The 26,322-nt window shown below is 38.6% G+C and overlaps 1 protein-coding gene across 1 annotated transcript in view; it reads left to right on the top strand.

Moving 5' to 3' along the window:
- Positions 1 to 16,857, top strand: part of TM9SF2 (transmembrane 9 superfamily member 2) — a 59,882-nt gene extending 43,025 nt beyond the window's left edge. The window contains exons 12-17 of the mRNA XM_004746087.3: positions 2,376 to 2,433; positions 7,055 to 7,214; positions 9,092 to 9,243; positions 10,289 to 10,400; positions 14,258 to 14,429; positions 16,166 to 16,857. Of these exons, the coding sequence (XP_004746144.1) occupies positions 2,376 to 2,433; positions 7,055 to 7,214; positions 9,092 to 9,243; positions 10,289 to 10,400; positions 14,258 to 14,429; positions 16,166 to 16,233 (722 nt within the window). The 3' untranslated portion in view covers positions 16,234 to 16,857. The remainder of the gene's footprint in view (positions 1 to 2,375; positions 2,434 to 7,054; positions 7,215 to 9,091; positions 9,244 to 10,288; positions 10,401 to 14,257; positions 14,430 to 16,165) is intronic.
- Positions 16,858 to 26,322: the final 9,465 nt, after the last annotated feature.

Below are 26,322 nucleotides of genomic sequence, written 5' to 3'. Positions count from 1 at the left end.
AGAACAAGCAAAACTGGAAGTATCACAATCCAGGATTTCAGATAATGCTACAAAACTGTAGTAATTAAAACAATGTGATACTGTCACAAAAGTAGACCTAGATCAGTAGAATGGAATAGAAAGCCCAGAAACTTACATTTATATGGTTAATTTATCTATGACAAAGGAGGCAAGCGTTTTCAGTGGGGAAAAGATAGTGTCTTTAAAATGGTGCTGGGAAAACAGGGCCACTGTCTTAAGTCATATGCAAATATAAATTTAAAATGGATTAAAGGCCTGAATGTGAGATCTGAAACTGTAAACCCCTAGGAGAGAGAAAACGTGTGTAATCTTTTACATCAGCCTTAGTGGCATATTTATGTATATGCTTCCTCAGGCAAGGCACACAAAAGCGAAAATAAACAATTGGAACTACACCAAAATAAATAGTATTGTCCCTTTGCAGAGTAAATGACAAATATTTTATATGATTTCATTTATATGTGGAATCTAAAAAGCAGAGGAGAAAAGTAGACTCTTAAATACAGAGAACAAACTGGTTATTGTTAGGAGGTGGGTGGGATTTGGGCAAAATAGATGAATTAAGATGTACAGACTTTCAGTTGTAAAATAAGTCATGGAGGTGGAAAGTACAGCATCTGAAATGTAGCTGGTAATACTGTTGTAGGGGGACAGTGACTATATAATGGTGAACACTGAGTAATGTGTAGAATTGTGGAATCAGTATGTTCTACACCTGAAACGAATGAAACACTAGGTTAACTATACTTCAGTAATAAACTGGAGGGGGAGAAAGTACTCACCAAAAAAAAAAGATGGAAGATGAGACAGAGCTAAGGTTGATGTGAATAAGGTTTGAGATAGAACACAGTTGGGTTACATAAACATCCTTAAAGTGATGTTGGCTAAACCCAACCCCAAATAGAAGTATTAGTTAGACTTGCCAGATATAATGCTCTCCTGAAAACATGAAGTCCTATACGTATGTGTTCTGTGTTTTACTCTTGGTGGATTTGTCAGTGGTTTTTTTTTTTCTTCTTTCTTTTCATCTGTCACTAAAGGACAGAGAATTGGAGGTGTCAGTGTGTGTTTTAACGCATATGAGATACAATTGGACCCCTGCCTCCTGTGCAGCACTCTCTCTCTCAACTCTGCTGGCTTTTTTTCAGTTCCTCCATCAGACTGTGTACCTTCACATCTGACTGAGGACCTCACCCCATGCTCTTCCCTGTGCTGGGAGTTGTAGCTTATTCTCCTGCTCGGCCCAGACGCCGCACTCTTTAACTCCTCCCGTCTTTCAGATCTCCCAGCTGCACATGAGTCAGGCAGAACCTGCCGAGAGGTGCTGTCATGTGGCCCCAGTCGCAAAATACTTCATTTTATAGCATCATTTCTTATGTTTCAATAAATATTATTTGACTTTTTATTGGAATTGTGTTAAACCCAGAATTAATACTTTCACAGTAGTTTATCGGTAATGCTATGAATTCAAATCATATACATATAATTTGTCATTTCATTGTAGGGCAAGTGGTACTTACACTTGCTTATAAACTATTAAAACTTTTCTTAAAAAAATCAAAGCTGTTGTCATATCTCAGCCAGTTTCATCTCCAACATTTATTTATTTATTTGTTTGTTTGTTTGTTTGTTTGTTTTCATCTTGAACTTTTAGACTGGAAGAAGGAGGAGTACTTTCTTTTTTTTTTTACTCTATATACTTTTTAAAAAAAATTTTAAATGGGGAAAAGAAATTAGGAACAAAGATTAAAAAGTGCATAAGCAAATTCTATGAAGTGGCCAAAACCCTTCCACTCTTCTTAGTCACTTGATCTGACCCACTGATCTCCCACGCCTGCCTACCAGGAGGTGCAGTGCAAGAGGATTCCTAAAGATGTAGACCTGCTGTAGAAATTTAAATGCGCTGCTCTTTAGGCCTGAGGGTTCCTAGTTTTAATGCATTTCTTTTGTTTGTTTGTTTGTTTCTTTGTTAAGAGAGGGTTCCTAGTTTCATAACCAGTTCTGAAACTGGCTGCAAGGTCAATGAGAATCCCCAGTGTGTCCTTTCTCTTTCAGTCCCATGGATTGAAACTGGCCTAGAGCTTAAAGGTTTGTCTTATTTTGAAATTAAAAAAAAAAAAAATTAAAAGAGAACTGGTCTTGACAACTTTCCTCTGAATGTTAGATTTATGATGCCAGGGCAGTGCTGTGACACGCATCTCTGATCAGATCACCTGAGGAGGGGCTAGTGTGTCATCTGCTAGTGGGATTTTCTACGAGTGGGTGCCCAGTGCTGTCTGAATATTTGTTTAATGCTAGACATATATGGCCGTTTGGTTTGCTTTGAAGATAAGTCTGTGTGTTTTCTTCTACAGCCTTTGGAGGTGAGAAGTGGAAAACAAATGTTTTATTGACATCATTTCTTTGTCCTGGGTAAGTAATAGTAACTTTTCAATGCTTACTTTCTTACATAGTCATAAAATTTAGTTCCCAAATTTTTGATCTCTTAAGTCTTAAATCTTCTCTGTCTCTAAACCACGTACCCTAGAAAATGAATTTAATTTTTTAGAAAGGGATAAAAATTGAATATTTGATAAACATTTGCACATGGACTAGTACATTGCCATATCTGGAAAAAGTATCTCTCTTTCTCTCTTTAAAGATTTTATTTATTGGTCAGAGAGAGCGTGCACAAGCAGGGGGAGAAGCAGGTTCCCTGCTGAGGAAGGAGGCTGATGTGGAACTTGGTCCCAGGACCCTGGGATCATGATCTGAGCCAAAGACAGACGCTTAACTGACTGAGCCACCCAGGCATCCCTGGAAAAAGTATCTTTGGATATGAGAAATTGTTACATTTCTTTTTTCTTTCTTTGTTTCTTTCTCTTTTTTTGAAGATTTTATTTATTTATTTATTTATTTATTTGACAGAGAGAGATCACAACTAGGCAGAGAGGCAGGCAAAGAGAGAGAGGGAAGTAGGCTCCCTGCTGAGCAGAGAATCCAACACGGGACTCGATCCCAGGACACTGAGATCATGACCTGAGCCAAAGGCAGAGGCCTAACCCACTGAGACACCCAGGCACCCCTGTTACATTCCTTTTCTTAAAAGTCTGTTTCATAGCCCATGTAAGTCACAAAAAGAGGTTTTCACCTAAACATAATTTAGGCAAGTGAACATTTTCAGATTTCTATCAAAAGTATTGCCACCTTTAAGCCACCTAAGTGTTCATCGATAGATGAATGGGGTAAAGAAGATGTGGTGTATGTATAAATATATATACACACATGTACACACAATGGAATATTACTCAGCTATTAAAAAAAAAAAATGGGATCTCGCCATCAGTGACAACATGGATGGGCCTAGAGGGTAGTATGCCAAGTGAAATAAGTCAGAGAAAATCAGATACCATAAGATTTCACTTATATGTGGAACCTGAAAATAAACAAGCAAAACAGAAGTAGACTCATAAATACAGAGGACAAATTGATGATTGCTGGAACGGAGAGGGAAGGGGGATGGGCAAAATAGGGGAAGAGGATTAAGAGGTACAAACATCCAGTTGTAAAATAAATAAGCAACAGAGGTGAAAAGTACAGCATAAGGAACATAGTAATGTTGTGCTAACATTATATGATAACAGATCGTGACTTTATTTATCGTGGTGAGCACTGAGCAATGGATAGACATTGTCAAATCACTGTTGTACACCTGAAATTAATATAGCATGTCAACTATAATTCAAGGATAAAAAAATGTTGGAAGCTATTACCACTTTATTTAGAATGTATTCCATTAAGTAGAGTAATATGTAGGAAGCATTTAAAAAAACCAACAATCACGTAGAAAAACAAGCAATAACTGTGACCCTTTGGAGGATAGCTTTTGATATAGAGAATCTGATTGCTGTCTGGTCCTAGAAATAGAACCTACCATCTTCCCTTCTCTCGACTTCTGGTGGGCAGGAACCAGCCTCTGAGCAATCAGCAGCAACAAAGAAAGCCAAAGGTTAAATTGAGAAACCTGTACTTCCGTTTGCAGGCCAGAAATGAAAGAGTGACCACAGTTGCATTGCTTTACGTGTTTGGGATAAAGATTCTTTTGGTAATTACCTCCAGTGAAGAATGGCGCTTCTCAGCCATTCATGTTGTATTCAGATTTTTCGATGCTTTTCTCAAACTGCATCCTGTCAACTAAAGAAGTGTCTCTTTCCAGCACAAGTCAGCTGTGATTTCCTTCAGAATCTTGCCTTTCAGACATTCCTCTTAATCTCTGGCATCTTCTATTTCTCCCCTTCCCTGTGTTCTGTTTGTGTGTTTCATCTCCTCTCCTACAAATATACTAAGGCCTCCCAGATCCTAAAAAGAGCTTTTTCTCATAAGCATCTTTCCCTCTACTATCTTATTTCTTTTATGTTCCCACCAAACTGCCTTGAAAAAATATTCTGCATTCCTTTTTTCTCGTAAAGCCATGTCATCTGTCTGTCTTCCTCATCACCTTAATGAAAACTTTTCTTAAGGGTTACTAACAACATTCCCATTTTAAAATCTAGAAATCATTTTCTTCTCTTCACTCTGTGTCTCTGCATTATCTAATATTGGGATACTTTCTTTTTGAAACACCCATCATTTTTGGCTTTATACAAGTTAAAGCCAATTCATTTAAATCTCATCAGCCCTTCCTTGATTTATCTTCTTCATCCCACCCTTAGAAGTAGATGTTCATCAGAAGGATGGTAGGTAGTGCGAGAGGGAGAGAGAGGAAAAGCACACAGGAGTGCACTAAGAACCCAAGGGGGCAGGGAGAATTGGTGTTCGCCTAGGAAAAGACGTACCATTTAATGGGCTGCCTGGGTGGCTCAGTCGGCTCAGGTCATGATCTCAGCATCCTGGGATTAAGTCCTACATCATTTTCCCTGCTCGGTGGGGAGTCTGCTTCTCCCTCTGCCATTCCCCTGCTGCTTCTGTTCTCCCTCTCCCTCGCTCGCTCGCTCTCTCTCAAAAGTAAATATTTAATTTTAAAAAGTACCACTTTTTATGTAATTTTATGTAAACACCTGCGTATAATTATTACAGTAGATACAACAAAATGGCATTTGAAGTTAGTAAACATTGTTTTCATATTTGAAAAGAAGTTAATGGGGAAAGAAATGCTTCCTTATATTAATAAAAATCTCAGTTTATTTGTGATGTAATTTATATGTAGGAAGCATTTAAAAAAACCAACAATCACGTAAAAAAACAAGCAATAACTGTGACCCTTTGGAGGGTCACAAATTTCAGCCAAAAAGCAGAGAATTAATAAGTGGTTGACGGTATGGCTGGGTTTGGCAGTATGGCTAGATGTCGCTGATATTCCAAGATACTGAACACTACCAATAGCAAATTAACTGTTTTTTTTTATTTTTATTTTTTTATTTTTTATAAACATATATTTTTATCCCCAGGGGTACAGGTCTGTGAATTGCCAGGTTTACACACTTCACAGCACTCACCAAAGCACATACCCTCCCCGCAAATTAACTGTTTTATTGGTAGTTGTAGTTGTTTGGGAAGAGGACTGTACTCACAGGAGTATTAGTCACAGAAAACCTTCACAGTATCTGAAAAAACTTGTCAAAACATGACCATCCAGGTGACAGGCTTACAAAACTAATTAACTAGTAGGAGATACAAATTCACTATGTTACTTGCTGAGAAGACCAAGTGGAGGAGGGGGTTGGCAATGTGCTGTGGCTGCTAGCACAGAAAACATGGAAATAGACCAGATATTCATGGAAGCATGCTGGTTGTGGCATCACAAACCAGAGGAAATATTAGATGATGCCGATAAAATTGTCTCTATGAAGGGAGAAACTCTGTTACTAGTCACACACAAGATCAGTTCAGGTACAATCTAAATTATGATTAGAAGAAAATATAGAGGTTATCATCATGATCCTAGGTTAGGAAGGATTGTCTTAAAGTACACAAAGATAAAGGGAAAAGTTGATGACTAATCACATTAAAAACTCTGTGTGGGGAGTGTAGTCACAATTACGATATGTTACAGACATGTTTTTTTAAAGGTACTCACAGGGGCGCCTGGGTGGCTCAGTGGGTTAAGCCGCTGCCTTCGGCTCAGGTCATGATCTCAGAGTCCTGGGATCGAGTCCCGCATCGGGCTCTCTGCTCAGCGGAGAGCCTGCTTCCCTCTCTCTCTCTCTGCCTGCCTCTCCATCTACTTGTGATTTCTCTCTGTCAAATAAATAAATAAAATCTTAAAAAAAAAAAAAAAAAAAAAGAATGATTTAAAGGTACTCACAGGTGCGCATGGGTGGCTCAGTGGGTTAAAGCCCCTGCCTTCGGCTCAGGTTTGATCCCGGGGTCCTGGGATCGAGCCCCGCATCGGGCTTTCTGTTTGGCATGGAGCCTGCTTCTGCCTCTCTCTCATTCTCTCTCTGCCTGCCTCTCTGCCTACTTGTGATCTCTGTCTGTCAAATAAATAAATAAAATCTTTTTTAAAAAATAAATAAAAATAAAAGGTACTCACAGAAGAAAGACTGAACGAAAATTGAGTACATGTGTTCACTGGTTTGGGTTCATAGAAAAGCTATAAACTGGGAGAATAAGATATTTAACAAGGAATTACTAGTAGCTTGAATATATAATAACTCACATCTATAACTTTGGAAAAGATGTACAACCCAAATGAAAAATGAGCAATAGATGTAACTGGCAAGTCACAGAAATAATATCTATAAAGCCAATTAGCACGAGTGGCTGTTGTCAACAGGAAATGCAAATGAAAACAATAAATTGACAATCCAAAGCATGATGAAATATGTAAAGAGGTAACTTTCATAAACTGCCAATGGGAGTTTAAGTCAGGCGGAAAAATCTGTAAAGCAATTTGGCAATTTCTAGTGAAGTTTTAAATTCATATACCCCATTACTGAGCAATTTCATTTTCTTTGTGTATAACCCAGAAATTATAATATTAATTACATATGATTGGGACTGTATCATTTGCTTCTGACTCAGGTTTTACCCAAAAGCCTATTGTGTCTTTTAGGATTGTGTTTGCTGACTTCTTTATAATGAATCTTATTCTTTGGGGAGAAGGATCTTCAGCAGCTATTCCTTTTGGAACGCTGGTTGCCATTTTGGCTCTTTGGTTCTGCATATCTGTGCCTCTAACGTTTATCGGTGCATACTTCGGTTTTAAGAAGAATGTAAGTTTATAGGTGTTAATTTATTCAAACAAATTTCAGCTATGGAAATTATCATATCCCACCTTAAAAGATAGAAAAGTGTCTTTAAAAAAAGGCATCTAAAAGATATGTACTTATCCTGTGTGATCTGGATTTTATAGAAAATAGATGACCTCTTAGTTTGATTGCATTCTTTTTTAAAAATTATTATTTTTTTATTAACATATAATGTATTACTAGCCCCAGGGGTACAGGTCTGTGAATCACCAGGTTTACATACTTCACAGCACTCACCATTGCACATACCTTCCCCAACATCCATAACCCAACCAACCTCTCTCCCTACCCCTTTCCCCTGACTGCAGTCATTCTTAAAATAGTATTTTGGGGCTGTGGTGGAGAAGTCACATATGTAAACTTAGATTTCTAATTTTTCTAAGTAAATGTAAATTGTAGATCAATAGGAAATGAAATGCTAATTAAAACTGATGAAAACTTTAACTTTTTAACATTAAAAATAATTGTATTACTTTTTTTTCTAACCTAAAAGTATGGCATTTTTTCTTTAGCATTAGGTGTTTCTATATTACTTAAAATGAAGTAAACCAAGAATATGGGTTAGGAGGAAAGCTGTGGGAAAGTGACTGGAAAGAGACGGTAGCCATTTTTTAAACATGTAGCTTTGCAATAAATTTTATATGGCTTTCCTGCTAGTACTTGATTTTATGGAAGATTCTCATCAGAGCTCCACCCCACCCTTCCCCGTAGTCTTTCTCTGCCTCTACTGCCCTCTTCTGCCCTCAGGCTAACAGGAAAATGAGAATTTAGTCGTCACTGTCCTTCTCACTTCACTGTCCTTACTCTCATCTGGTCCACAAGGTTAAAAGGATCATAATGTATTACTCTCGTGCACTTTGTAAAGGGGGCCCAGAACAGCCTGGAAGAAACTGTCAGGGCTTCATTGTCTACACTGTACCTACCGTGCCAGCCTTCTCTAAGATTTTTCAATTCTTTGGCATTTTATTTAATTTATTACTTTAAATCTCTATAGCATAAATAGTAACCTACCATGATTTAAAATTTTTTTGATTACATGGATAAATAAGTACTTGAAATTCTGCAAATATGCCTGTTAAAAATACAAACACTGAAGGAGGACATGCTGATTCCCTACCTGTACACATGAATATCTAGAAGATAATTTGGTCCACAGAAGTGTGAGCTCAGTGAGAATACCAAGTTTTAAGTTTTTCCTGTATCATCACAAAAACTATGGAAGTGTGTTTTTGCAGTTTTTGCAAGAAAATTCATTTCTACCTATGTACTCGTTTTTTCCTCCCAGCTATGTTTTAGGTACTTTAGGTTTCACTTATTTTTATACTGCCGTGTCAGGTGTTAGGAAAGGGAGAGTATTTTCAATAGCTTATGGTCATAAAGCTTCATGTAGCCGTTCATTTTTGCCTTTATGTTCTGAAGTCTTAGTAGAATTCAGCTATTTTGATAAAGATGACATTGCCAAATAGGTATACCTGGACAATAGTTTGAGAACTAGCTGATTCCTTCCAAGTATGTAATTAAAAAGGAAAACCTAACTCTACCTTTGTTTTAAGTATTATTTTTACTCTATTATCACCTTCTGTGTATTTGTTTCATCTAAAACCATTTGCGGATAGCTCCTGGAACAGTGGTGGCTTGCTTCAGCGGACAGACTGAATATCGTACTGATCGTGTTCGGGTCATTGCTTCTCAATACACATTTCAGTTTGATGATCTTAAGTAGACTTGTATTGGCGATAGTGTCAGATTGGAAGCTGAGAAAAAAGCAGGCAAATACTAACATAGAGAAGAATTTTTAAAACAGACACATAACTGTGAATGCTTTCTTCATTTTACTAAAGGCCATTGAACACCCAGTTCGAACCAATCAGATCCCACGTCAGATTCCGGAGCAGTCCTTCTACACCAAGCCACTGCCGGGCATCATCATGGGAGGGATTCTGCCCTTCGGCTGCATCTTCATACAACTGTTCTTTATCCTGAACAGTATCTGGTAAGCCGGGAAGAAGTCTTCTTATTCCCATTACCATTATATGTAGTATTAGCTTTCTCCTTTTGTTTCTCTCGATGACTCTTTGTATCTTATAAATGTGAACTGTTCTCTAGTAATCAAAAATCTTATGAGCCGAAAGGTTACCTTTTCCATGTGAGAAAAGGAATAATAGTGTTAACACCTATTATTAATTGAGTGCTTATGAATTCTTGGATCTCTGTGAGGTAGGTGTTATCCCCATTTTAGAGAAAGAGAGGTGAAGCTTTGGATGTTAAGTGATCTGTCGGTGTCACACAGCTACCATGTAATGGAAAATTGATCTGTCTTTCCAAACCTGTGTTCTTTGGTAGTAATCGGTACTGCTTCAGAGGGAGGCTACTCTGAGCCCATGATGAAGGGGAGTCGAGCAAGCCTTGGGAGAAGGGTGGAGGTAGATGACCTTCGGAGGTCTTACTCACCCCCGATTCTTTCATTCTATGGTTTCTTATTTACATGGAGGAACTCGTAGTGCTCATTTGGAGCCAGTCTGTTATTAGGGGGTGTGCACTGTGGTATTGCCTCATCATTTGATCGCAGGTGCCAGGGTTTGCAGTAGCAGAAAGTCAGAACTGAATTTGAGCTTTTTAGCGATTAGAACACATCTCCTTCCCCATCGTCACAGCATTTTCACAGTTCACCTGTTTCTGTCATACACAGTAAGAAACAGTATATACCAAGTGGAACCCTTTTTTACTTTGGCTCTGCCTGTCCAGTAATTTTTTTATTGAATTTCTCTGACTCACTGGTAGACAATTAGACTAAGCGTATTTGAGGAAGAGTTTCAGGTTCTGCCGGCGTGAGAAGGCGTGATCTCATGACACGGCCGCTTCCTTTCCTCTCCCTGCCCCACCCCTACTCCGTCACTGTCTACACCTCTGGGAATCTGTTGTCTTGGACTAGTTGGGATAAAAGGCAAACATTTCCCAGTTCAGGGAACATGAGATTGTGTCATTTATTGTATCAAAGAGAAAATGTTTATAGTTTAATCTTGATGTATTTGTTATAGGTCACACCAGATGTATTACATGTTTGGCTTCCTGTTTCTGGTGTTTATCATTTTGGTGATTACATGTTCAGAAGCAACTATACTGCTTTGCTATTTCCACCTATGTGCAGAGGTATGTGTCGGCAATGTCCACTTTACATTAATTTGTAGACAGTATTTATAATTTTGGCATAAAGTGACTTTGAACTATTAATTGAAATAATTTCTGTAAATATGAGTTCTGTAGAAATTAACCTGTATTTCTGAATCAGATGTAGCCCTCTTTAGGAATGGATTAAGATTTAGTATCTCAGTTCAGTATATTTATTTAGAGCTACAGGTTACAAATGTTAATTTTCTGAGAATACCACATTATGCTGAATTTTCATTTTTGAGTTTTTAATATCTAAATTAAAAATTAATACTCTTTATGAAGCATAGATATTTCTAAACTGGAAATTTAGTAAACATCTTTGTGGGAAAATTCACTAAAACATTTAGTTATAGTTATAACTATAACTATAACATTACATTATAATGAATTATATCCAGGGCAATGTGGTGGCATTCTTATGTAGAATTAATTTTTAAAGGTCTGGGTTGTATTAAATTATTCTTTTATCATTGTTTTCTATACAGCAGATTAAATCTAACTTTGTTAAACTTGAGATGCTTTTCTTTTAAAGTTAAGGTTAAATTCACTTAACTTAAAATTAACCATTTTAAAAAGTGAACAATTCAGGGTGCTAGTTACTACATTCATTTACAGTGTTGTGTAACTACCACCTCTTTCTAGTTCCAAAATATTTTCATCACCCTTAAGTAAAACCTCATACCTGTTAAGCAGTTATTTCCCACCCTCCTCCCCATGTAAGACCTGGCAGTCACCAATCTGCTTTCTGTCTACAGATTTATCTATTCTGGGCATTTCATATGAATGGAATCCTACAATATGTGGCCTTTCACGTCTGGTTTCTTTCGCTTTAGGAGAATCTTTTCAAGATTCAGTACTTTGTTCCTTTTTATAGCCAAATAATACCCCATTATATGGATGTATCCCAATTTCCTTATTTCCATTGACCTGTTGATGTAAATTACGTTTATTTCCACCTTTCAGCTATTGTGAATAGTGCTGCTGTGACCATTCATTTACAAATATTTGTTTTGAGTACCAGTTTTCAGTTCTTTTGGGTATGTATATAGGAGCGGAATCGCTGAGTCATATGATAGATAATTCTTCGTTTAACTTTTTGCAGAACCACCAAACTGTTTTTCACAGTGGCTGTACTGTTTTGCGTTCCTACCAGCAATGCACAAGGGTTCTCATTCTCCACATCCCGTCCTACAGTTGCTGCCCCCCACTTTTTTATTTAAAAAAAAAAGCTCTAGCCATCCTAGTAGGTGTGAAGTGGTATCTTACTATGATTGTGATTTTCATTTCCCAGTGACTAATGATGTTGAGCATCCTTTTTTTGTGCTTGTTGACCATCTGTGTATCTTGTTCAGAGAAATGTCTGTTCAGATCCTTTGCCCATTTATAAACTGGGTAGTTTATCTTTTTGTTGAACAAGAAGAGTTCTGTATATATTCCGAATACAAATACTAGACCTTTGTCAGATAAATGAAAGAATATTTTTGCAGATATTTCTCCCTCATTCTTTAGGTTGTCTTTTTACTGGATAATGGCCTTAACACAAAAGTTTTTAATTTTGATAAAGTCTGATTTATCTTTTCTTTTCTTTTGTTGTCATATCTAAGAACTAATTGCTAAATCCAAGGCAATGAAAATTTACCTCTTTGTTTTTTCTTGAGTGTCTAGTTTTAGCTTATATATTTGGGTCATCGATCCACTTTGAGTTAATTTTTTTGATTATGGTAATTAGGAATTCCTCATGTCTTTGCATGTGTATATATAGTTTTTCCAGTACCACTTGCTTTTTTTTTTTGTTTTGTTTTGCTTTTTTGAAGATTTTATTTATTTATTTGACAGAGAGAGAGATAGCGAGAACAGGAACACAAGCAGGGGGAATGGGGAGCCCAATGTGGGGCTCAATCCCAGGACCATAGGATCATGACCCAAAGGCAGATGCTTAACGACTAAGCCACCCAGGCGCTCCTCCAGTACCATTTGTTAAAGAGACTATTCTTTCTTCATTGAGTGGTCTTGTAACCCTGTGGAAAACCCATTGCCCATAGATATGGGGATTTGTATCTGGATTCACAATTCTATTCCAGTGGTATATATTGCTGTCCTTATGCTAGTACCACACTGTTTTGATTACCATAGTTTTGTAGTAAATTCTGGAATTGGAAAGGGTAAATCGTCCAACTTTGTTCCTTTATGAAGATTATTTTGACTATTTAGGACCCTTTGAAATTTCATATGAATTTGGGATCAGCTTTTCCTTTTTTGCAAAAAAGGTCATTGGAATTCCGATAAGAGTGGCATTGACTCTGAGATTTTTAGGGGGCATTGCCGTCTTAACAGTATTGACTCGGCCAGTCCATGAACATGGGATGTCTTTCATTGATTTCAGTTGTCTTTGTTTATTTATTTTTTTAACCTATTTTATAGTTTTCAGTATATAAGTCTTTCACATCCTTGGTTGAATTTCTTACTAGATGTATCTTTTTGGATGCTGTTGTAAATGAAATTATTATTGTTACTATTATTATTTTTAAAGATTTTATTTATTTACTTGACAGAAAGAAAAAGAGATCACAAGTAGGCAGAGAGGCAGACAGAGAGAGAGGGAGAAGCAGGCTTCCCACTGAGCAAGGGCCTGATGCGGGGCTTGATCCCAGGATCCTGGGATCACAACCCTAGCCAAAGGCAGCTGCCTAACCAACCGAGGCACCCAGGAACCCCATGAAATTATTTTCTAAGTTTCCTTTTCATAGTGCCCATTGTTAGTATATAAAAACACAGCTGATTTTCATTTCAGTCTCGGACCCTTTAACTTTGCTGAATTTATTTGCTATAATAGTTTCTGTGTGTGGATTCCTTAAGATTTTCTCATTTGTGCTGGTATACTTTTTAAGTATATTTATTTTTCACATATTTCAAGGGGTAAGGAAAAAGTGAATTTTTTTTTTTTTAAGATCTCCTGCTAAGCTACCAGCTACTTTATGTCAAAGTAAGAAGACCTGTTTTAAAAATCGACCTTGTTTAAATTTTGTTAGTAGTAACTGAAAGTAGATTTCAACCAGGCCTTGATAGGATAATTTTCCTAATATAGAGCTGACCAGATTGTAAGATAAGTAATATTCATTTTGAGCTATGTAAGTAAGCTCTTATACATTGCTTTTTTTTTGGAAGAGTACATTTTAAGTACAGTTAAGTACTTTAAGTACATTTAAGTACGTTTAAGATTTCTCAGGGGCCCCTCAGTGGCTCAGTAGGTTAAGCGTCTGCCTTTGGCTCAGGTCGTGATCCCAGGGTGCTGGGATTGAGCCCTGCATCCCGCTCGGTGGGAAGCCTGCATCTCCCTCTCCCATTCCCCTGCTTTTGTTCCCTCTCCCACTTTGTCTCTCTCTGTCAAATAAATAAATAAAATCTTTCAAAAAAGAAAAAATCTTCTGTCTTCAGCTCGGGTCATTATCCCAGAGTGCTGGGATTGGGCCCCTCATCAGGCTCTCTGTTTGGCAGGGAGCCTGCTTCTCCCTTTCCCACTGCCTGCCTCCCCTTACTTGTGCTTGCTTGCTCTCTCTCTCTGTCCAATAAATAAAATCTTTAAAAAAAAAAAAAAAAAAAAAAGTTTTCAGCACGTTTTTAGCGAGTAGCACCTCCAAAAGTAGGGGATGGTTCTTAGCATCTTTAGTGAGGAGTGAAATGGGCAAAATTCAGTAGGGGAAAAAGATTGGAAATGTTAGCAGAAATTAGATTTGGGGGCTGTTTCCCTTAGCTGTGTTTGCTTTGTAACTCTGCTCAGCTCCATATTGTCTATTAATTGGAAACTAATTCTTGTTCTTTTTTTCTCCTCCACCTAGGATTATCACTGGCAGTGGCGTTCGTTCCTTACCAGTGGCTTTACTGCAGTGTATTTCTTAATATATGCAGTGCACTACTTCTTCTCAAAACTGCAGATCACAGGAACAGCAAGTACAATTCTGTACTTTGGCTATACCATGATAATGGTTTTGATCTTCTTTCTTTTTACAGGTAAGACCTAAGATGATTAGTTTTAGTCAATAAGTTGGTAGGCATTTTATTTATATTTTCCTTTTATAAAATCAATGAAGGCTTCTGCTACTCAGCACTCCTGTATTTAGCCCTCCGTGCAGCTAAGTGTTGCTTGGTAGGCCCTGCTGCGAGGTGTCTGTCAGTAACACCAAAGCTGAAGGAACCGAACCTAAGGGAAGAAGTTCTTGCTAAGCATAAGGTTGTTTAAATACATTTATGTTTTCACCATTGCTTTTCTAAAATTAGCCCCAGCCTCTTCTCAAACCTTAATAATGATCTTTTGAATATCCAAAAGATGTATTTTTATGTCTTCTAAAACAGACATAGTGACGGGCACATTGTAGGGACATGAGTTATATGAATGAGTATAATAATTTTTTAATATCCCTTACTAATGTCCCATATATAGTCTCTTGGCTTAGAAAATGTCCTCTTATACTTTTTCTTTGTATTACATTTAAAACAACGGTGAACACATTGGAACTTTAAATGTAAAGCTTACACAAGGATATGTATATCCCCTTCTGTGTTCTTCAGCACTTAGACTTATTATTCTCAGGGTAATTCTGGGAAAAAAATTCTAGCTTTTGAAAATACGGTAAGCAGTTCACAATTAAGTAAATACTCTTTTGCAAAACAGAGTCTCTGAATATATGTTTAGCAAATCTAAGTATGGTGAGGTTTAAAATGGCACTATACTTGAAGTCAGAGAAAGTGAGTTTGCATTCTGATCCTGCTGACCAGCCAGCCACGTAACCATTAGACATTTACTTAACTGAGTGTCATTTTTGTCATCTGTCTAGAATTCAAATATTTTGGAATCTAGACTGAGGAAGATAATTGAAAACCAAAACATGTATTTATTTTATTTTTTTTTATGAATCATCTCATTTACTCTATCTAGGGCAGATCGAATTATCAGTTTTATTATATTTTATTTATTTGAGAGAGAGTGAGCACAAGCAGGGGGAGGGGCAAAAAGAGAGGGAGAAGCAGGCTCCACACTGAGCAGGAAATGCCGATGCAGGGCTCAATCCCAGGACGCCGAGATCATGACCTGAGCCAAGGGAGACACTTAATTGACTGAGCTACCCAGTCACTCCCAAATTATCTCTATTTTAATAAGAAATGGGCTGACAGAGCTGCTCTTTTCTCTGAGGCCACGCCACCTCTCCTATACAGTGGGATGCATCTTTGTTATTATTCTAATTTATCACTTTTAACACTTCGTAAAAACTTTCTGAGTTTAGTTTTATTGTAGCTCTTTGGAAACTGACAATTCCCAATAACTATGTTTAGAGAATATTCCCATTTAATTATTCTGTAAATCTGCTAATCCCTTTAAACTGTTCATATCATACCTTGAATTAATTTTAATAGCAGTTTTCCATTTTGTGATGAAATATTCTTAAATAGGAAAGGAAAATTGGTTTCCTATTCATCTTTTAATTTCAGGTTTCTTGCATGTAATAAGGAGAAGAATATATTATAGAAAGCTTAGGTAATCTTAAAGTTTAAAAAGTCCTATTCTGTAAAAAATTTGATATGAACTACTTGTATGTTTTTCAAAAAAGCTTGTGGATCTATGCCTGGTAAGTAATAGTTTATAGTTTTGTGGCTTTTTGTAAGGAATCAATCATTTTAAGTCTGTGTTTTTGTATAAATTATGAATTTTCCTCTGGAAAAGTGTTGATTTTTTTTTTTTTCTTTTATAGGAACAATTGGCTTCTTTGCATGCTTTTGGTTTGTTACCAAAATATACAGTGTGGTGAAAGTTGACTGAAGAAGCCAGTGTGTCCAGTTAAAACAGAAATAAATTAAATTCTTCATCAACAAAGACCTGTTTTTGTGACTACCTTGAGTTTTATCAGACTTATTGGCCTAGTAATCCTTCAGAAACAACATAATTCTAAATACACTTCTTCCCATACACCTGTCTCCACAAAATGTGTTTTCAACACTAAAACATTTGTATCGTGATTTGATTAAGTATATATTCAGTTGTTCTCAGTGAAGAGCAAATTTAAATATTATGTGCATTTGTAAATACAATAGCTATAAAATTTTCAATACTTCTAATGGCAGAATAGAGGAGGCCATATGAAACAGTACTGATGAAATGCAGGACAGCTCATTGTAAATAGGATTTTCTAGGCTCGGTAGGTGGAAAGAATTATTTTTCTTTGAAGGAAATAACTTTTTATCATGGTAATTTTGAAGGATGATTCATATGATGTGTTTATTGGGGGGATGTGGCTTTTAAAAAAATCTTGTATTGGTTGTAACTGTTCATATCTTCTTTTCTGTGTTGACTTCATTATTCCCATGGTATTGGCCTTTTAAACTATGTGCCTCTGAGTCTTTCGATTTATAAATTTGTTATCTTAATAAATATTGTAAAAACGTCTTCATTGCATCATTACCTATTGTATATTCAAGGAGAGCCTATAAACAGCAATCTATTTACCAGTGTTATTTTAAAATGGTTTATACTGTTTTATCAAATCTTACTGATTTCTGTTCATGCAACACTTTCTTGCTTGATCTAAAGGAAATTCCAGTCTCTTGGGCTTTGTGACAAATCAGACTTTTCACTCTTAGGCAGTAATAGAAATTTTAGTTTTGCGTATCTGGCCAGATAAATGATGTAAGTCTAGCAGTTAATATGGGCCTCGCTACATTTCATTAAGGAATTTATATTTTTACCTGTATTTCAAAACAGTATTTTTCATTTATTTTTTAATAAAAATCTCAATCATTTTGTTTACTTTATTAATATTTTAAAGAGAGAGCATGAGCAGGGAGTGGGAGAGAGGCAGAAGGAGAGGGAGAGAGAGAGTGAATTTTAAGCAGGCTTCAGGCTCAGTGGGGATCCTGGCACAAGACTCAGTCTCACAACCCTGAGATCATGTCCTGAGCTGAAATCCAGAGTCGGATGCCCAATGGACTGAGTCATCCGGGCACCCCATTTTTAATTTTTTTAAGTCAGTATTTGTTTATACATTAACAATGACTAGCAAATCTCCCTCTTTATGATTACATTGTCTTCGCTTGGATTTCACAGTTTTATTTCTTAAAAGGTAAGAAATAGCTTTCTGGGGTGCCTGAGTGGCTCGGTTAAGCGGCTGCGTTTGGCTCAGGTCATGATCCCGGGGTCCTGGGATCAAGCCCCATGTCAGGCTCCCTGCTCAGCGGGAAGCCCACTTCTCCATCTGCCCCTCTCTCCCACTCGTGCTTTCTCTCTCTCTAATAAGTGAATCTTTTTTTTTTAATTTGAAACCATAGTTCATTAGCAAATTGGTCATGGGGAATTGCCTCAATTTTTAAAATTAATTTTTATTAACATGTATTATTTGTTTCAGGGGTTCAGGTCTGTGAATCATCAGTCTTACACAATTCACAGCGCTCCCCATAGCACACACCCTCCCCAGTGCCCATCACCCCGCCACCCCCTCCCTCCCACCCTGCTCCAGTCCAACAGCCCTCAGTTTGTTTCCTGAGATTAAGAGTCTCCCATGATTTGTCTCCCTCTCTCGTTTCATCTTGTTTCATATTTTCCTCTCTACCCCTATGATCCTCTGTTTTGTTTCTCAGATTCCACGTACTAGTGAGATCATGTGATAATTGTCTTTCTCTGACATTTCACTTAGCATAATACCCTCTAGTTAAATAAAAAAAAGATCTTTTAAAGAAAAGATAGCTATTTCTCTTTCATATTCATCTAATTGAAGTCCATTTATATGTGAAGAGAAGTTTGGGATGATTTCAGAAACGTTAGTCTGTTTATACCTATAAGAATGTTCATCTTGTATTTTAGGGGCTCAGTGCTTGCTGCTTAGGAGAGAACAAATAGTGAGTTTGCTGGGCTCTTACCCAATTATTCTGTTGATTTCCTTTTTTAAAAAACTAACCTGTTTGTTTTGAAGTGTGAAGGAGCTCTAGTTATTTTTAACTTCTCACACAGAGATTAAGACAGAGAAGTTCCTTTCAAATGTATTTTCTACATCTGTTGAAGTATATTTAATTTTTTATATATAATACTATTAAAGTACAGTTGAGGTAAGTTGCTTGACTAAACAAAAGGTTTTATAAAAAGTTGGATTCAGAGGTAGACTAGTTTTGTTGATTAGAGGTAAGTTTAAATTTTATGTTTCCTTCTGTAAACAGTTAGCTTAGTGACTAAAGCAGTCAGCTTCCTGTTTTGATAGAATTTTTTTCTAAGATTTTATTTATTTGAGAGAGAGACCATGAGAGGAGAGAGGTCAGTGGGAGAAGCAGACTCCCCACCAAGCAGGGAGCCCGATGCAGGACTCAATTCCAGAACTCTGGGATCATGACCTGAACCAAAGGCATTCGCTCAACTGACTGAGCCACCCATTCGAGGTGCCCCTCGAATTTTTTTTTTTTTTTAAAGATTTTATTTATTTATTTGACAGAGAGAGATCACAAGTAGATGGAGAGGCAGGCAGAGAGAGAAAGGGAAGCAGGCTCCCTGCTGAGCAGAGAGCCCGATGCGGGACTCCATCCCAGGACTCTGAGATCATGACCTGAGCCGAAGGCAGCGGCTTAACCCACTGAGCCACCCAGGCGCCCCGAATTTTTTTTTTTTTTTTTTTTTTAGAACTTCCAGTTTTCTTTATACTTCGCAGTAAGCACATCTACATTTAAATAATGGTCAGCCAATTGGAAAAATAAAGCTATCAAAGGAGGGGCGCCTGAGTGGCGCAGTGAGTTAAAGCCTCTGCCTTCGGCTCAGGTCATGATTCCATGGTTCTGGGATCGAGCCCCGCATCGGGCTCTCTGCTCAGTGGGGAGCCTGCTACCCTTCCTCTCTCTCTCTACCTGCCTCTCTGCCTTCTTGTGATCTCTGTCTCTCAAATAAATAAAATCTTTTTTAAAAAATCAAAGGGAAAGATTTAGGAGGGAGTAAAGATGAGAAAGGAGACAGCAAAGAGGAAGGCAAGACCAGTGATGAGAAGCCTGTGTGGAGGATGCAGCCTCTTCTCCACGGCTTTGACTGACTGCCTGAGGCGGCAGCGGCCATGCTTCCAGCTCGCTCGCCTTGGTTGCCGCTATGCCATGAGCACAGAGGGCAGTCACAAGATTTCTGAGTCGTTTTTCCTTTTCTGGTCACTTCAGAATTTGCCTGGTTATACCTTTTTCTCCAGGTCCCAACTCTTGGCTGATCTGATCATCTTACGCAGTGCCAGTATTTAAAGTCGTCTTAGTAACGCTGTCTAACATTTGCAGTCTGGGTTTTATGGCACATGATTAGTGCTTCAAAGGAGAGCCTTGAAAGGCTGCCGTTTAGGTAACGGAGCACTTGGGGGAAGTAGCTGTGGCTAGACCTTTCGTCTTCACCGCCCCATACAAGGTGCAAAGCTCGGCACAGCCGGGAAGAGGCTGTATGGTCCTAAAAGGGCATCTGGTGCTTTTGTTCTATTTCATGTTTGACTTGAAATTTAATCAGTATGTTAAATCTGTGCTATCAGTCCCTCATACTTTCACATATACTAGCTAAGATTATGTAATGCCAGGACTCACAAAACACGTTTAGAATTACAAAGCATTACAGGCCTTAAGGATTTTTTTAACGATTAACTTTAGAAAGCTTTATAAAAGCCTGCTTTTGGTTTTTAATGAACAGGATAAACGACCTCTTAACAGAATGCAGTCCTCACTTTTTGCCTATTGATAGCAGGACATTCTAGAATTTCATTAATATGTAAATTTATGTCATTAAAATATTTTTCCATATCTGTATTTTTCTCCTACAGCCTGGACAGTGGCCATAACATCTCTCTCTGCAATGAAATCCCTATGTAGGACATAATGCCTTCTCAGAAATTTTTACTTTGACAGAGTCCAATCTGTTTCGTTCTACTGATTTGCTCTCTCCCTTACTGTAATTTGAAGTCTAAACACAAAATCATTATTACTGCACATTTCTCTAGTTTTTGAAATTCTACTGGATTTCTTTGTTCTGCCCATTTGAGCTGTCTTCGTTCTCGCATTTGATTATCTTTCGTTTTCTTTTATTCTTTGGTCCCCAATATAGTTGACATTTTTATTAATAATGAACTATTTGTGGGGCGCCGGGGTGGCTCAGTGGGTTAAGCTGCTGCCTTCGGCTCAGGTCATGATCTCAGGGTCCTGGGATCGGGTCCCACATCAGGCTGTCTGCTCAGCAGGGAGCCTGCTTCCCTCTCTCTCTGCCTGCCTCTCCCATCTACTTGTGATCTTTCTCTGTCAAATAAATAAATAAAATCTTAAAAAAAAAATAATGAACTATTTGATTTTATAAAGAAGAAAGCACTGGCTCCAGAAAGTCCTATTTATTATTTCCTTTGGATATTTTTAGCAAAAAAGCAGTCTAAGCCACATAAGTGCTCTTGACTGTGCTATATAAATAGTACTACAATAGGTCATAGGTCATTAATTTCTCTGAAAAGAATTAAAAATATGGCCAATTTAAGTAAAAAATGATAGAATGAAAGATTACTGTTTCCTTTTAAAAGCTGGTTTTTACTGGTACTTTATGATCAATGATGTCTATGTAGAACTCAAATCTGCTTTTTTTCCTCAATACAAGCTAAATGTTTTTGTTAACATTATTATCAAAGAAACTAATAGGCCAGTGAGTCAGAGTGAACCGGTTCTGTTTTCTGGCTAAGGCTGCAGGCAGACACAGGGTGTTGGTGCATGTCGACTGGGACTGTTTCCGGTACAGTCACCCACTAAGGTGTAAGGCGAGGGTTGATCACAGGAGAGTTGCTGCGCGTGTCCTGCTTTGGCCACACTACCTTGGAAGAAGCTGAGGACCCAGAAGAAACCATCCCTTGACACTGCTGCCTAACCACAGCCCTACCACACAGTCCTCGGTGGCCGGCACCACTAGGAGTCAGAGGACACCCTCCAGACTCTTACTCCTCTGCTCTGGATTATGTGACTTTGAAGAGCTTCGCCAGCCCCCTGAGGAGAAGGGGTCGGGATAAGAAACAGGAAGCTGAATGGTGCAAGAATCTTCGTCAGGACATCAGGAAACCAGATGGTAAGAACTGGGCGCACCCGAACACGGTGGCATTTGCTTTCCCTGCAGGGACACGGTGGATCAGTCATGACTGGAATGCACAAACTAGCTGCCACCCACACTGACCCCCCCTTCCTCCATTCATACGACTTCCTCGAGACCTGCTGCATGACTTGTATCAGAGGATTAGGCACCCTACCTGTGCAGGGTGGGGGCCCAGGAACCAGGTGTCTTTGACAAACACAGCCTGGGAAGCTGTGAGAACTAGGACCGAGACTCAGGCTGACCTCCCTAAAGCCACCAGGGTGTTTGGACCTTCACCAATACAGTGACACATCTCTAGCCATTCTAGAAGCTCTGCACCCACTTCTGTAAACCTCCTGCCGTGTGTGTGTGTGTGCGAACGCATGTGAGAGATTTGAGTGAAAATGATTAAGGGACACAGGCTTTAGAATCCTGCTCTACTGCTACAACCAGACCCCTCCAGTATAAAGGTTTTGGCCCAAGTAATCCTTCTCATCCCCTGAACACCTAGTAATGTGCTAAGCTACATAGTGATGTTTGACAGCTCTCCTATTGTCATAAATATTACTCGGATTGTTTAACTTTGCAGGCTTATCCTCCCAAAAGATATCACAGACTTCTTTCTGAAGGGCAGGAACCACCACTTATACCCTCTTTGGTTCCTGCCCAGTGCGCAACAATACTTGGCACATAGTAGGTGTGTATTTGTTAGAGTGAAACTAAGAATTTAAGTAAGTGATACTGATTTTAAATTTTTAAATTGATAGAATGACATAAAGACACCATTTCACTATTTTGTTTAGCTCTCAGATTCTAGACTGTGCTGTTTTGATTCCATAAAATTATGCATTTTAACGTGTATGCAGCAACATTGTCTTGTACACTTGTTTCATGATCACTGACAGTTGTTAAAACAAATCAGCACCGGCAGAACGTGGCCAGCTCCTGTCTACACTTAAGTTTGAACTGTTACCCATGGAACCAGCTCAAACATAAAGCTACAAAGAGGCTAATTGAAATCAGAATGCTGGGTCATTTCTCTTTCAAACAAAACAGATGGCCCTCCTTGCCACACTTCCGTCAAACTTTGGGGGGAGGTGATTAAATGCATTTTTAACTCCCACACATGCTTATACTTACTAGGCTCCTCAAGGGAATTGCACAAAGCTATTGAGGTGCAGAGGCTGGAGGAGAGAGGGCTTTTCTTAGTAGAACTTGTTTCCCTTTCCCTTGGAGGTTTAAGAAAAAACTCTTTATAGATTCTGAACATTTATTTTAATTTTCAGTATTTTAATTCCGTTTTTCCTTAGAAATAGGCCATCCATGTACATGGTACACAATTCAAACTGTACTAACGCATATAGAGAAAATCTGTCTTCATCCTCTAGTCACTGAGTTCTCCACCCAGAAGACAATCACTGTTTCTTTGTTTTTGTTTTTTGTTTAAGATTTTATTTATTTGACAGAGAGAGATCACAAGTAGGCAGAGAGACAGGCAGAGAGAGAGTGGGGGAAGCAGGCTCCCCGCTGAGCAGAGAGCCTGATGCAGGACTCGATCCCAGGACCCTGGGATCATGACCTGAGCCGAAGGCAGAGGCTTTAACCCACTGAGCTACCCAGGTGCCCCAAGACAATCACTGTTAACGCTTTCCTGTGTACCTATCTTTTCAGAAATCGAGACTTCAGGGGCACCTGGGTGGCTCAGTGGTTTAAGCCTCTGCCTTCGGCTCAGGTCATGATCCCAGGACCCTGGGATCAAGCCCCGAGTCGGGCTTTCTGCTCAGTGGGGAGCCTGCTTTCCCCTCTCTCTCTGCCTGCCTCTCTGCCTACTTGTGATCTCTGTCTGTCAAATGAATAAATAAAATCTTAAAAAAAAAAGAAATCGAGACTTTATTTTTAATTCACCAAACTGAAACCTCTTATTTGGATCCTTACTTAAATGACAATTTTAATTGTATTTGGTTTCAAAGTTGGTTGTGAGGATTTTAAGAAAGCAGCTGCGAAGATTGTGTTTTGTTGTACAGTGGGTTCAGCATGTAGTACAAAGCATCGCTGTTATTAAATGGCACCTCCCTGATAGTAAACATGTAAAGTGATCTAAGCTACCTCTTAAGAACTGTTTGGTGGAACAAATTTGAAGAAAAGAACTTCCATTGTTCCATAACTCAGCTACCCACCATCAGCACATGATGGCAAAAACCAACAAAAGCATTGCCAAACACTGGCTAACAGGTGCACCATCGAATTCCGTGCATTGCTACCCAGAAATGTGGCCCCTTATTACCGATCTTTGAAAAAAACTTAAAACAACCTGATGCCAGCACGTGACTGTCTTAACGTTTGTGCCTCCCCATTTGCCTCAGGAGCCTAGTGGGCGCCCTCTGCTTTCTCTCCCGCTCCCCCGCCTTCCCCTCATCAAAGTGCAGTTTCAGGAGAAGTCACAGAAGTGATTTTTTTTTTTTAGATTTTATTTATTTATTTGACAGAGAGAGATCACAAGTAGGCAGAGAGGCAGGCGGAGGGTGCGGAGAAGCAGGCTCCCCGCTGAGCAGAGAGCCCGATGTGGGGCTCAGTCCCAGGACCCTGAGATCAGGACCTGAGCCAAAGGCAGAGGCTTAAGCCACTGAGCCACCCAGGTGCCCCATCATAGAAATGATTTATTTCTACCTCATGTGTGATTTTTGTTTTTTTTTTTAAATCTCTGTCAGAATGATTGCATCTTTAACCACATGAATAACAGTGGAATGAATTTTGTTTTCTCAAAAAGGAAATCCAGAAGTCAGCACAAACAGGTGTGGAGTGCAGGTCCTTCTCTCTCTGACGTTCTCCACTGAGGGGGCACCTCCCAACCCCACCCATGCCTCATGCTGTGGCCGTGGCTAACTTCAGGACGTGGGTTCCACCTCCCAACTCGGCCTCCGCCTTCCAGCAATTCCCTCAACACGTCTTACCACACCCTGGCTCCCAGAACAGTCCCAGGAGGGTGGCGCACTCCTCCCCATACTAACCCCAAAGGCGGTGTCGGTGAAAGCCTCCCCCAGTGCCTGTGAGTTGCTCTCTTCCACCGGAAGATGAAGCCTATTTTCAAAGCTGTGAAAAATCTATAAAGTCTACTTTTATCCTTCCTGACTTAACATTTACATTTAAGTATTGAATCTCTAGGTTGCGGTAGTTAAGTACGAGTAAATATTTAAATTTTAAATATATGTGAAATTCTGTCAGGAAGTGGCAAAGGGCTAGAAAAGAGTTAGGTCATTTTATATTAAGCAACAATCACCTCTGATTTTCTCAATGTCTTGTCCCATGAGCAGTGGTGTGGCATTTGTAATATTTATCTTGATTTTGCCAGATATCCTATAATGTGAAAGTGTTCTGTACTCACATTATAAAGAGTAATATATTACTCTTTAACAAATTTTTTAAAGTTTTAATTCCAGTATAGTTGACATGCCATGTTATTTTAGTTTCAGGTGCATGACATAGTGATTGAACGATTCCATACATTACTCAGTGCTCATGGTGGTAAGTGCACTCTTAATCCCCTTCACCTGTTTCTCCCCTCCCCTCCCCCACTGCCCCCCTGGTAACCACCAGTTTGTTCTCTAGAATTAAGAGTCTGGTTTTGGGGGGCACCTGGCTGGCTCAGGTGGAAGGACATGTGACTCCTAATCTCAGGGTTGTGAGTTTGAGCCCCATGTTGGATATAGAGATTACTTAAAAATAAAATCTTAAAAAAAAAAAAAAGAGTCTAGTTTTTGGTTTATCTTTTTTCTTGGTTCATTTCTTAAATTCCACATCTCAGTGAAACCATATGGTATTTGTCTTTGACTTATCTCCCTTAACATTGTACCCTCTAGATCCATGCGTGTTTTTGCAAATGGCAAGATTTCATTCTTTCTTGGCTGAATAATATTCCATTGCTTATGTATAGCACATCTTATGTATTCATCAGTTGATGGAAACTTGGATTGCTTCCATATTTTGGCTATTGTAAATAATGCTACAATAAACCTGGGGGTGAATATATCATTCCAAATTAGTGTTTTCATATTCTTTGGGTAAATACCCAATATTGGAATTACTGGGTCATATGGTAGTTCTATTTTTAATCTTTTGAGGAACCTCCATTCTATTTTCCACAATGGCTGCACCAGTTTCATTCCCACCAACACTATACAAGGGCTCCTTTTTTCCTCCACATACTTGCCAACACTTGTTATTTCTTGTGTGTGTGTGTGTGTGTGTTTAGATTTATTTATTTATTTGAGAGAGAGAAAGAACATGAGCAGGGGGACAGACCAAACTCTCATGCTGATGAGGGAGCCAATGCAGGACCATCTTAGGATCCTGAGATCATAACCTGAGCCAGAGGCAGTTGCTTAACTGACTGAACCACCCAGGTAACTGCCCGTGTATTTTTCATTTTAGCCATTCTGATAGGTGTGAGGTGATACCTCATTGGGGTTTTGACTGCCTTTCCCTGGTGATGAGTGATGTTGAGCATCTTTTCATCTGTGTATCTTTTTTGGAGAAATGTCTATTCATGTCTTCTGCCCATTTTTAATTGGATTATTTGAGGTTTTTTGGTGTTGAGTTGTATAAGTTCTTTATATATATTGGACCATATCAGGTATGGTCCCATATCAGGTATGTCATTTGTAAATATCTTCTCCCATTCAAGTAGGTTGTATTTTTGTTTTGTTGATTGTTTCCTTTGCTGTGCAGAAGAAGCTTTTCCTTTTGATATAGTCCCAATGGTTCATTTTTGCTTTTGTTTTCCTTGCCTTAGAACATGTATCTGGGAAAATGTTGCTATAG

Source organism: Mustela putorius, unplaced genomic scaffold, assembly GCF_011764305.1.
Source record: "Mustela putorius furo isolate JIRA1106 unplaced genomic scaffold, ASM1176430v1.1 tig00000551_pilon_pilon_pilon, whole genome shotgun sequence".
Classification (NCBI taxonomy): domain Eukaryota; kingdom Metazoa; phylum Chordata; class Mammalia; order Carnivora; family Mustelidae; genus Mustela; species Mustela putorius.
Note: the sequence above shows the minus strand (reverse complement) of the source record. Positions and strands in the feature narration are given on the sequence as shown.